The 13,392-nt window shown below is 42.0% G+C and overlaps 1 protein-coding gene across 1 annotated transcript in view; it reads left to right on the plus strand.

The window, feature by feature from the left end:
- The window catches only part of ptprfa (protein tyrosine phosphatase receptor type Fa), a 373,454-nt gene that overhangs the window by 282,998 nt on the left and 77,064 nt on the right, over positions 1–13,392 (plus strand). The window contains exons 17-18 of the mRNA XM_032525794.1: positions 2,065–2,146; positions 8,208–8,414. Coding sequence (XP_032381685.1) covers positions 2,065–2,146; positions 8,208–8,414 — 289 coding nt within the window. The remainder of the gene's footprint in view (positions 1–2,064; positions 2,147–8,207; positions 8,415–13,392) is intronic.

The following is a 13,392-nucleotide window of genomic DNA, read 5'->3' on the forward strand; positions in this document are numbered from 1 at the left end:
ATTGATATAGGAAAACAGGTCAATTTGACCAAAGGACAACATGAGGGTTAAAGTATATTTTCTTCAGGGCTAAATTACATTGTATCAGATGGAGTGCTTTCTTCAGGTAGGGAGTGAGTCCTTACCCCAAGTTAGGATTTAAGTACCTTGGGGTTTTGTTCGCGAGTGAGGGGACTATGGAGCGTGAGATTGGTCGAGAATGGGAGCAGCGGGTGCGGTATTACATTCCGTTATTTGCACCCGTTGTGACGAAAAGAGAGCTGAGCCAGAAGCAAAGCTCTCGATCTACCGGGCATTTTCGTTTCCTACCCTCACCTATGGTCATGAAGGCTGGTCATGACCGAAGAACAAAGATCCAGGTACAAGCGGCCCGAAATGGGTTTCCTCAGGAGGGTGGCTGGCGTCTCCCTATAGGAGGGTGAGAAGCTCAGTCATCCGAGAGGAGCTCGGAGTGAGAGCCGCTGCTCCTTCGCGTCGAAAGGAGCCAGTTGAGGTGTTTTGGGCATCTGGTAAGGATGCCTCCAGGGCGCCTCCCTAGGGAGGTGTTCCAGGCACGTCCAGCTGGGAGAGGCCTCGGGGAAGACCCAGGACTAGGGGAGAGATTATATCTCCAACCTGGCCTGGGAACGCCTCGGGATCCCCCAGTCGAGCTGGTTGATTGGCTGGAAGGGAATTTTTGGGGTCCCTACTGGAGCTGGCTGCAGTGCCCGCGACCCGATACCGGATAAGCGGATGAAGATGGATGGATGGAGATTGGTGCATAAACTCCAGTATTTGCCTATACTGATACTGATACTGATACTGATTTTAGGCAGTATCGGAGGCTTTTTCCAATGATGGTATTGGTATCGGAACATCTCTAGTTATTGGGTATGAGTATTTCTTTCACCACTGGACCTCATACCGTTGCGATAACTGACATCAACCCCAACCCAAACATTTAGTCCCACAACCCAACAACACCATGTTTCTAACTAATAAACCAAACCATAACCCCCGTGCCACTCCTGAGCTCTCTCCTAATACTAGAGAGCTATTTATTTATGAGTGGAGCTTTAAACCCACAATTGATCAGCAAAGAGAATCCCAATGCAAAGGCCTAAAGTCAATTGAAGTTTACTTTTTTTATTATTACACAGCCGATCAGGAAGATAGGCACTGAAAAAAAAGCTTGGACTTTTAATTCAAGTGCGCTGTAAAAAGAGATGGGAGGCTGATGGAGAGAAGAAAAACTAATAATAACTAATAATTCCTACATGAATGCCAGACCCAGACTTTTTCATTAGTCCCAGAGCAAACTCTGTTTTTAAGAGGAGACTTGAATGTTAAAAGTTGAGAACAAATATTGAGAAAGGACCTACAAAACTGGGTAGCTCACCAGGTACGGCAGGCGCCCATATGCAGAGGCTCAGTCCTCGACGCAGCAGCTTAGGGTTGGAGTCCGACCTGCGGCCATTTTCTGCATGTCTTCTCCCTCTCTCTCCCCCCTTTTGTGTCTACAGCTGTCCTGTTTATTGAAGGCTTAACCCTCCTGTTGTCCTCAGGTCAATATGTCCCCTTTAAAAAATGTCTATCTGAAATCTTTTTAATCAAATTACCACAAAAAAATGGATTGGATTCCTTACAACGCTCTGCAAATACAATTCATCACTTTCATTCCTGACTAAACTCATCTTTACGTACATCTGATCTTAACTATTACGCAAAATAATTCATAATTTCAGCTTTTTTTTAACTCAAATATTAGGTATAATTCTATATAAATGAGGGTTATTGACCATGAATTCCAAAAAGTAGTGTAAAACTAGTGGTAGTAAGGTGGAGTTAGTGAAAACTAAAAAGATGTCTGAAAAAGGGACAAAAATGTCAAATTTTTGTCCGCTTTTGACCCGGGAGGACAACACAAGGGGTAAAAGAAAAATGAGACAAGTAATTCACATTGATGCTGTGTATGTTTGATGTACGTACATACTGTACGTATGTACTCATTTATGTATGTATATATGTATATGTACTTATGACATATGGGTGTGTAATGCAATTGTGTTACTGTGCTTGATACAGGTGGTACTACATAGTGGTTGTCCCTGTCACCCCGGTTTCTCTGAGAAGATGGGAGAACCCTGAAGACATGGACATACATGAGGTGAGTGGACGTGTACTTGTACATGCCATGTACTTTAAAGGACTCGCTTTACATTGAGTCCCTAAAATCTCCTCCCATAAAAAGGCAAACCCTTAAATTTTTAGATTGTACCCTTCAGCTTGAGGTTTTAGGTTAAAGTCAGGCTTGGGGTTGGAGTTAGGCATGTAGTGGTTATGGTTAAAAGTTATGTTTGAATTGGTTAAACACTGGGACCTCATGCAACAACACAGAATGGTGTCTTTTCTATTGAAGTTCTTCATTTTAAAATAATTTAAATAAGATCTGTCCACATATAGAGTAGAACAAGTTGCCTCATATAGGGCTTTGTGCATATCTTCTTGCATGAGGCCTATTGTCTGTACCAATGAGACAAAAAAAAAAGCATTGAATGCATTTTCTTTCTTAAAGGACAAGCAACCCTTTTGGATAAAACTTTCATTATATTTTCTTTAATATTTAGTAGCAGCTTTTGGTCGTGGTATAGGTCTTATATTTCATACATAAAGGTATAGAAAAGGTCTTAAAAGTCTTAAATTTGACTTGGTGAAACCTGCAAAAAGCCTGCTGTGCATCGTTGTTTTTTCATGTGTTACAAAGAAAACAGAGACCAGCTCATGAATGCAGCAGCAGACATTTAGACTTGTCTCAGCAGGAGAAGCCCAGGTGTTACTAATAACATTAACGATGGCTCTGCCCCAAATAAGCCACAGCTGCGTGACAGGGAGCCAGCATGCACAATTTCAAGGCCCTGAAACGGAGGCAGCTAAATGGAATTCAACCATCAGGAGTTTTAGTATTTACACCTGTGTTTTTCCTACTGGGACATTCTCTGAAAACGGCCCACGCACCATAGCGCCAAGTTAATGCAAGGTCCTTCTAAGGGACCAAAGCAAGTTTGTGTGTGTGTGTGTCTCTAATCTTCAGAATCAGACTAATCTTCAGTGGCCGCACTTGGAGCAGATCGATATCTAGCATAAATAGGAATCAAATATTATAATTTTGGGGCACCTTGGCAGTTTTTGAAATATCACTGTCATGGTCTGATCCAGAAATGCTCCCCCCCCCCCCCCCCCCCCCCCCCCCCCCCCCCCCCCTCCGTCCCATTGTGTTGGTTGTTTTAGCATTCTTTGGCTGTTTGTTGCAATGTATTTATCAAAATGGGCTTATAGCTTTAAGCCTTTGCTAGTCAACATTCTTCCATTTGTTGGATAATCAAAGTAATGTTTCTATTTAAAGATTGTATTAGAATATGTACAAGGATGACATTTTTAGGATGCACCTCTGCTCTGCGCAAGGCCTTCATTTTACGCTCTGCTTTTTTTTTAAACGGCACAACTTTGCGTAGATTGTGTCACATATATCAGTCGCTCATTAATTTTTGACAGTTTAAGTATTCCCAGTGAGTAGAGTGGGTGATTTGGGTTTACTCGGCCCCTTCAGTAAAAGATAGGATTAATGTTGAGGAAAAAAAGAAGAAAAAATGTCGTTGGTGAGGGAGTGGGGGGGGGGCACTTATTGAGACAATAACTCAGAAATTACTTGAGGGCAGGGGATAAACAACTTTTAGCTTCAGATGGTTATACAACAGTTTCAAATCAACCGCCTGCTCCAGAAATACACACTTTGCAGTTGGGATTCAGGGACTTTCCAGACTCTGTTAACAATAAAAAATTAAATAAGCAAAGATACCCTTTCTTCTATTTAGATGATAACTTTGTCCACGGAGATGAATTCAAAATGTTGTTGTTGCATTGTATCTAGATGAAAAATACTTTACTAAAAGCAGCTTCTCTATATGTGTATTTATGTACTCAAGCCCAAATAAAACTTGACGTTTTATTAAATTTGCTGTCAAAGTTTTAAACTACAATCCAGAGTTGTCTTAATGAGTGCAGCACGGACACGTATAGCACGTTATTAGGATCCCCAAGACACGGATTAAAACATTTACAAAATCAACAATAATCTATAACAAACAAAAATTAACTTTGGATAGCCTTAGTCTAATAGGATTTAACAGGAGTTACAAGAAAACATGCACAGTGTTGAGATTTATAATATTTTTTAACTTTCTGTATGGCTCATAGTGTGTTTTTAAGGTAAAGTTGTTAATAACATTTTGCCTCTGGGTAATCCGGTATTTCATCTGCTGAACCATACATTGTTTATACAATCTGTATCAGCTTGTAGTCTAGTTTGTTTAATTTATAAATAGGTATTTCTTCCTAAGTAATCTTGTTATGTAGTCACTTTTTCAATAAATAGTTCATAAACTTGTGTTTGCTAGTATATTACTGAACCCAGCCATCCACACACTCCTGCGCTACCCCCCCCCACACACACACACACACACACACACACACACACACACACACACACAAATTCTCAACCTGCATCATTAAACCTCTCTCCTGTTGCATAATGGATTTATCACAGAGAAAATGTCACATGAAGAAATCTCTGCAAAACTAACAAAACTAAAGCCGATAATGGACATTTAGTCCCTCCTGCGGGTTTTCTTAATGATAGACATAAGTCTTTCCTGATTATATACATCTATTTTAAAATGTTGCTTGTGACTTAGGCCACATTCAGCCCTGACAAAACGTGTTTGCAAGCGCTCTGCGCTTTTATTACCACGAGATTACAGACACGTCTCTGCTGATTGGGTATCACCCGAGACACAGCCAATAAATGAGAGACACACCAACCGAACAAGAGAAAACATAACCCTAAAGCCGTTGCACACTTTTCACACCATTCCGAGAAGAAAAAACATGCCATTCAACCAGTTTTGAGATTGAACTTGCCTCTAGGTATGGAGGCAATTGATTGTTGTTTGGGGAATGCACCGGGTTGAAGTGTCTTCAGACATGTCTTGTGAATATAAAGATGCGAATGAGATTACGTATTATTAGTAGTAGCGAATGAGGATTTACATATCTGCCAGGTTTGGCTGCTGTGGTCTTGATTGTTTTTTTATCTCTATAAATAAAGTAGCAGACTGAGAGTCCTCGAATACAACAAGGCCACCGAGCACCGTCGCCACTTCCCACAAAGATTGGATTCGCTCCATTCTCTTATCAATTCAAATGTGTTTACTACTTCCTTTGATACGTTTTGCATTTTGGTTTTACGAAGGGATTGTGTCGGTGCAGCGGGCTGCAGTGGGTTGAAGTTTGATGGCTGTATATAGCATTTACATCATTAGATTTACATTAATGCAAAGGTCTAAGGGGAGATTGGTGTGATTTCTACCTCACTCTGGTCACAGCTCATTGATCTGGGTTATTGCATTCAGCACAGACATGTGGAATAGATTATTGTGTAGATGTGGAATATGTGCAGTGTTAGTCTTGGTGTCTAAGCTCTGACCGGGTCTCTCCCCAGTGGTTAAGCCCAATTCAGCAGGGACGTATTATAGATTTTATTCTTCAGCTATGGGGGATTGGAAGGTTAGCGATACTTGACTTCAAAAAACTGGATTTAAGGCTTGGTAAAAGCCAGTTGCTAACAACGTATTTGAAGCCTACCGCTTTACGCAAGAAAGCAATTCACCTGGGAACGTTGGGTTTACAGGTACTGGAGTCTCATGCAAGTGAGACACATCTATCTGAAGGGCTTCCAGCAAACAGCAATCAGCCAGTTCTGCCAAGTTTTTGGCAGCTCCAGCCTTTTTTTTTCTTTTTGTTGTCTTGGTATAGGTCTTTAATTTCATTCATAATGGTCTTTACAGAGTCTTCCGCAGCGTTATTCTTGGTTTCTAGGCTCTGACCTGGTCTCTCCCTAGTGGTAAACATCAAGCTCGACCCAGCCGGGTGTGGGAAGGACTCTTTGTACTTCCAAATTTGATGCTTTTTTGTAGCTGGATATATCAATTGTTGTGTCAAAATATCAATGTGGAAACAACATTTGACATTGGTCCTGCATTAAGCGTGAATACTGTAACCAGCAGCCTCAGACCAGGTTGCGATGTAACCCGATGGGGCAAATGTGCCTCTTCAAATTTGGTCTATTAAATTTATTTTGCCCCTGACAGGCTCAGATTATTATTCTAAGTGTCTGACAACATTATGGAAAGGATCCCTACAGAGACAGACCTTTTTAAAACCTCTTTAAGACTTTTCTGTTTAACCAGAAACAGCTCTGAGGTTGCTAGCGCTAAACCCACCAGACTCCATTTAAAAAAACAGTACTTTTAGCGTGTATAGCGCTAACATATTTTCACATGTAAATCTGTAAACTATTTCTTTATTTCAACCAAAACTGGAGTTTTGATGGTTGGAAAAGTCAAAAGACGACCCAAAACCGCTTTTTATGGTTTTTATTTTGTTTCAGTTGACTTTGAATGAAGTGTAGTTTACAATGCTAAAATGACTGTTCATTTACATGGAGTCTGGTGACTTTAGCAAACTCAATTTTGGGATGTTTTGATGTTTAAAAAAAAAAAAGATCCTTCTCTTTAGTAGAAAGGTTGACCTCCTTAGAAATCTTTTCCATAATGTTGTCAGACACTTAGAATAATAATCTGAGCCTGTCAGTGGCAAAACAAGCACTTTTGGGGGCGGTTGCCTATCAATCGGAAGGTTGGTAATTCAATCCCTGGCCCTGCAGTCCCATGTCAACGTGTCCTTGGGCCAGACACTGAATCCAGAGTTGCCCCCGATTCTGCACCATTGGAGTATAACTGTGTGTGAGTGTTTATCTGATGCGTAGGTGGCACATTGTACAGTGTATGAATGTGTGTGAATGGTAAATGCTTCCTGTACTATGTAAAAGCCCTTGGAGTAGTTGACTAGAAAAGCGCTCCATAAATACCCCCACACCCCCATATAGGGATGAGTCCTTTGCAGTGGCCCGGGTTCAAATCCGAACTGTGCTGCCCCCCCCACACACACACACACACATATCTCCATTTCCTGTCTAACCACTGCCACTATTGAATGAAGGAAAAAGCCCCAAAAGAATAAAATACAACAAAAACAGGTTGCATATGATGTCTATTTACAATTGAAGCTTCTCCAGTGAGTTTTGTGACAATTTACCCTGTGTGTCAACGTCATCCTGGACATTGATGGGTGGCAGCTAAGGCTGGCTCTAAGAGGATCTAAAGTGGAGACAGGAAGCAGGTGGTGGAGAAAGATGTCTCATACACAGAGACAAACAAACATGGAAAGAATAAAAACTCAGCTCTCAGCTTCTGTACTCCCTGTGAAGGTCATCAAACTCCACGATTTCAGTCCTGTCTAATCATAAAGTCTGGTATCCCTCATCATTTCTCAGAACTAGCACAGTACTTTAAAGGTCTAATTTATAACATCTGAAATTGCAACACTATGGAAAAATGATTCTTGGAAGAGTTGTGGATTTTTATTGATGGCCAAACACAGCCTCATGAAGCTTTTTGTGATCCATTTTATTTGATTTCTGACCTCACTAGATGTCGCTTTTGGTGTAAAGAAAAAATGTTCAAGGAAGCGCAATTGTCTGCTTTCAACCCTTTGTTGAACAGAGAGGCCATCTAGTGGGCTCATAGAATAAATAACATGGTTCATGGAGCTTCATTAGGCTTCATTTGTCATTATCTGTTATGATGAGTTTTTGGATTGAATCATAATAATTGCCTGCATTATAGCTCAATCAATAAAGCAAGGTTTGAAATGAAAAAAAAAGAAAGAAAAACACTTGTATAGTCGTTCCATTATATGGTCCAAAGAACACGACTCAAGTCTACACTTGAGTTTCATATGCAACTCAATTTCTTACAATATGTGGGGGGAGGGTCCCTGCTCCATCTCGTTTTCAGCTAAGGGTCCTTGGTTTAAAATTTTTTGAAGACCCCTGTTGTAGTGTGTAGTATTAAGATTTCCCTTTCTTTGGAATTATGGCGTCTAAACCAGGAAAAAGGCTTGAAACTGGATCAGAATTAAAAGTCACAGTATGGGATTAGCAGTCAATTGGGAAGATTACGTTTGTATTACATCAATTAATGTACTGCAATGTTAATATTAATGTTGTGTTACGTTTTCCAAAGTGACCTGTTGTGTTGTCCCTCTGGCAGCTCTTGGAGCCCGACAGCAGTCTGCAGAGAGAGACGAGTCCGAGCCAGGACGTCCTGCAGCCCTACATCGCTGCCAAGATGGACACTCTGCCCGAGATCTTCACACTAGGCGATGAGAAGAAATACAACGGCTATTACAACAAACCCCTCCCGGGCCAGAAGCAGTACCGCTGCTTTGTTCTGGCAGACCTGATGAACCACGAGTCTGTGAGTCACCTTTATGTCTTTATAAGGACACCAGAATGTATGGCACCTTTAATACATTTTAACGCTTTGTGGTCAAGCACAGGGTGCTGGGCCTTAACTAGATTTAGATTAGATTACATAGACCTTATTGATAGCAAATTGGGAAATGTCAGTGCTGCAGCAGCAAAATATGAGACACACAGCACACTTACAGAATATACAAGACATAATAAATAGTATAGAATAAGAAGTAATACAAGAATGATTTTTCAAAATGACGATCAAAAAATACAAAGGAAAGAATGTACAAATGTATATACACAAGTGGCAAAACATACTTAGAACATAATTTATAAAGATGTAAGTAAACCTATGGCTGTGCAATTTGCACTTAGTGCAGTATTATAATGTACAGTATGTGAGAATTATCCAACACTGTGGTAGGAATGACTTCTTGTAGCGGTCAATGCGACACTGAGGCTGTCGGAGCCTCTTAGATAAAGTCCTCTGCAATTGGACCAGATTGGAGGGGTAGGAGGGGGGGGGAGGCTGGTCTGCGTTGTCCATGATACATAACAGTTTGTTCAGTGACCTTCTCTCCACCACAGCTTCTTATGTCTCCTATACCTTCATTGCAAGTTTTAAAACAACAGCAAGCCCTCCCCGTAATGGTGCATGGACATGTAGAGTACTTGTGCAGGGGATGGTGCATTTCTGGCCAATCACAGGACTCTTTGGTCAGTCGCTCTTCAATCACAAGGCTATCATCAGAGCTAGTAATTAACAGTAGGTGAATGTACAGTAGTAGAAATGGAGAAGAGGTAAACATTGGTAATGAACTCCAATGTTCAGTTTCAATTTGTTCCATTTGGGAATTTTTTCAGCCAATTCTGGTAAATAATCTGTAGATAAAAGCCAGTGACAGCCAAATGACGCCTCAGGAACCTTCATGAAGCATTTTCTTGATTTGCTGAGACCGATAAATGGCGCTCTCTGTTCAACAAAAGGTTGAAAGCACATTCCTTAAGTCTTTTTCTTTAAACCACAAACGCCATCTAGTTTTCGCAGGAAATAAAGTGGTTCCACTTAAGTCTACTTTTGTAGATAAAAGATGATATAGTTTTATGACTATACACTCTATATTGATTCATTCCATTGTCTAATTTACATGGGCAAACCTGCAAAGAGGCGTGCTACACTACACTGCTGCAGCAAACAAATATGAGGAACTTCACAACGAAAGGGGAGCCTTTTAGAAGGAACATCATGTCTCAAATGTTATGATAATAATCATATTCATTGCTTTCAGGACAAACAGATATACAATACAAATTATGCAGAAACTAATAAGCTCATTCAACTAAGATGATGAATATATTTATACTAAACACCCAGTGTATAGCGTATGGGGAACATTAACATGGCAAATTATTTTCCTTTTCTTATGGTCTAAGTTTATATTGATCTACTTAAAATGTGTTGTGCTTACTTATACTGTTGCACTGGGCCGGTGAACCCTTATTATTTTGTGGGCATATGTGTACTTATTGTACTTTTAGCAGTGGGGGAAGTCCACACCAACACGTATTATGTATATGTATACATATGTAAGTCAAATGATGTCGATGGTCACACTTGACAGCTCAATCGGTCCATTAAAAAACTAAATTAAAATTGTAAAAAGATCCAAAGAAGAGAGAGTCTACATTAAATTGTGCAATTCTGCTTAAAAAAAGAAGTGTAAGATGGCTGGGAACGATGTGCACAGCCTGGTCTGTCTGTCTTGCTGTAAAATTTGGTTTTATTTCTCATAAGAATCTCAACACAGGCTGCAATTTGGTTTTTAAGTGGGGTTTTGAGCCAAAAGCAACCCTGTGCAAGTGTTTTTAACTCCATTAGAAGAACTAATCTGCATTTTAACTAACATCTGAAAACATATTGGAGCTTGTAAATGCCAGAGCAGGGGGAATGAGAGGGGGACACGTAGCAGAAGATATTCCTTTTTTAACCAAAACGTAGCCACATAAATGTAGCCTCAGTCGAGAATACTGTCAGCCACAACATTAAAATACTACTCAAAATAATATTAAAACTAACTTCAAGCTTTACTACAGATCTTCAAAAGTAGCACTGTGGATATTCAGAGCTGCCGAAAGACAGTCGACCAAAATGTCTGACCTGTCAGGAATCCATCAGATCAACCAACGACTAGATCATTGATCATTGGAGGGAATTCATCTGTTGTCACAACTACCCTCAAACTGAATGTCAAAAAACAGCCGGTCTAGCGGAAATGACCAATTCAGGCTTCAATTCTTGCTTAATTCGTACAGCATCTGCCCATCTTTTACAACAACCGGTTTATCCACATGTTGATAAGACACAGGGACTAGACATAATAACAGGGACACGTGTCTGATATAATGCAATAGCTTTGCAATGAGTGCAACCTCTGTGAAACTTGTACTCAACGATTGTGAAACTTGCAATTATGTGGTTCAGCTCTGCGATGAGGCCACCATCTGTGTTGTTGTTGTACTGGATTGCATTATATATGAAGTTGATATTTTCTCCTTACTATCTCATGGCATCCTTGATCAATTGAACCTTGTCAGAACCGAGCTCTGGTAATAATACAACTGAATTCCCAGAGCAGGTCTGACCAATTTTAGCACCAATTGTTTTATGTCAAATATTCCCTTTGTATTCCTACAGCAGTTAAATACACTGACCCAGGCTAGCTATTAACACGTGAGAAAGAAGCAAAGTTTTGTATTGCACTGGATTAAGCTGTAAGTCACAGTCTGCCTTGCATGCAGCAGTGCAGTGTCAGGAAAAGTTCACCAGGACCAAGGCTGTGCTTGACATCTCTCGCCCTTTAATAAATCATAAAACTACTGCTGCTGAGGAAACATGGATTGTTTTTTAATATACAGCTCTATTGCTGTTTTGTCTGCATTCTTGGTCTTCATAACCATCAGATGAATAGTTCTCATAAAACTTCATTTCTACCCTGTGGGTCACATTCTAGTACTTACAACTGCAGTGTGTGTGCCATCCATTTTTGCAAGGCCTTGCAGTGTTGAATAAACAGAGCTCAGTCTGTTTTCCCCTCCCTGGATTGTTCTGTTGTATCTCTGGAACAAAGAAGAAGCCCCTCAGGCAGCGGTGAACACATTGCCAGGCACGGCGCTCTGATGCAGATCACGTCCTTGACTCACGCTGGTATCTGCAGGTATATATCTCTCAGGCAGTGAAGCAATGATCCCTGCTGTCATTCACAGGTATCTTGCTTTCAGTGGACAGAATTGTCAGACGGTCCCTCTAATTGTTATTACTTCTGTTTCTCATATGAGTAATTTATAGGGCTGGAAAAGGATATGGAAAATAAAACCAGCACTCCACGAACTTGTGTCGCGGTGGGAGAAGGCAGAATCATGACACACCCATTCCATCTCCCAGTTATCCTTCTCGTCCAGATCCAGTGCTATCACATCTTTAAATTACTAGTAGTCCTTTTGGTGCCTTATTCCTGTTTTTTTCTGGTAAATTTAGTGTAACTGTAAAGATGGCTAAAAGCGAAAGAGGGGGCACCGGTAATGCTAACGGAGGTGTAACGTTACAAGTGCCCGCTGTTTGACTCGGGTTCCTGGGTCTGTTTCCTGACGGCTCAGTAAACTGCCGTTAGCGTCCTTAGCACCGGAGGTAAGTGCTGACTGGGCTGGCTGCTAGCTGGCTGGGGGCTGACCGTGGATGTGTCCCCGGGCTGGGGCTGTAATGATAGTGGATGGCTGCTAGCTGGCTGGGGGGGCTCACCGTGGATGTATCCCCGGACCGGGGCTGTAATGATAGTGGATGGTTGCTAGCTGGCTGGGGGCTGCCTGTGGATATGTCCCCGGCCGGGCTGTAATGATAGTGGATGGTTGCTAGCTGGCTGGGGGCTGACCGTGGATGTGTCCCCGGACCAGGATTGTAATGATAGTGGATGGTGGCTAGCTGGCTGGGGGCTGACTGTGCATGTGTCCCTGGGCTGGGGCTGTAATGATAGTGGATGGTTGCTAGCTGGCTGGGGGTTGACTGTGGATGTGTCCCTGGACCAGGGCTGTAATGACAGTGGATGGTTTCTAGCTGGCTGGGGGCTGACTGTGGAGTGTCCCCGTACAGGGGCTGTAATGATAGTGGCTGCTGAGCTGGCTGGGGGCTGATGTGGATGTGTCCCGTACAGGGGCTGTAATGACAGTGGAGGCTGCTAGCTGGCTGGTTGACTGTGTGTGTCCCTGGCCGGGGCTGTAAATAGTGGATGGCTGCTAGCTGGCTGGGGGCGACTGTGGCATGTGTCCCCGGGGCTGTAATGATAGTGGATGGTTGCTAGCTGGCTGGGGGCTGACTGTGGATGAGGACATGGACGTGGAGTGGAATGTCTGGTCATTTTTGTTCAGTGTCAACAGGGTCCAACAGCTCATTTTCATTCAGGTTCATTCATACACATACCAAGCACACCCCATCTTTTATCAAGCATGTGTTGCCTTGGACCGTGATTGTTTCATTGTGTTAAGAACAGAGCAGTTAAAAGCCCAGATTCAGTAAATGACACTCAGCTGAGTGTGATTTGAGTCTGTACCAAAATAGAATCACATTCATTGAAAACAGGAAGTAAGCTTATAGCTTTTTATTGCCACTGCAAAGCTGCTGGCAGGCTGGAAGAAAGAAAGAAGGGGTGGGTGGGGGTGTGGGTGCTGGAGACGGAAGCAAAAAGGGCACTGCGGCTTTCTGTGGCCTCCACTGCTGGTAAACAAGCTGGGACGTGTGAAATTGGATAAAAGGAAAAAGGCCATATAAACAGTGCGATCACTTAGAGCAGAGGAAAGAGGGAGGGATAGCGAGCGGTGAACAGCAGCTTCCTCTGAATGCAGGGCCCTGTGGGAGTGACAGAGAGGTGAGGCAAAGAGGGAGAGAGAAAAGAGAGGGAGCTTAATGGGGGATAAGTTTGCTAAGAATG

The sequence above is a fragment of the Etheostoma spectabile genome, chromosome 9, assembly GCF_008692095.1.
Source record: "Etheostoma spectabile isolate EspeVRDwgs_2016 chromosome 9, UIUC_Espe_1.0, whole genome shotgun sequence".
In the NCBI taxonomy this organism is placed as follows: Eukaryota; Metazoa; Chordata; class Actinopteri; order Perciformes; family Percidae; genus Etheostoma; species Etheostoma spectabile.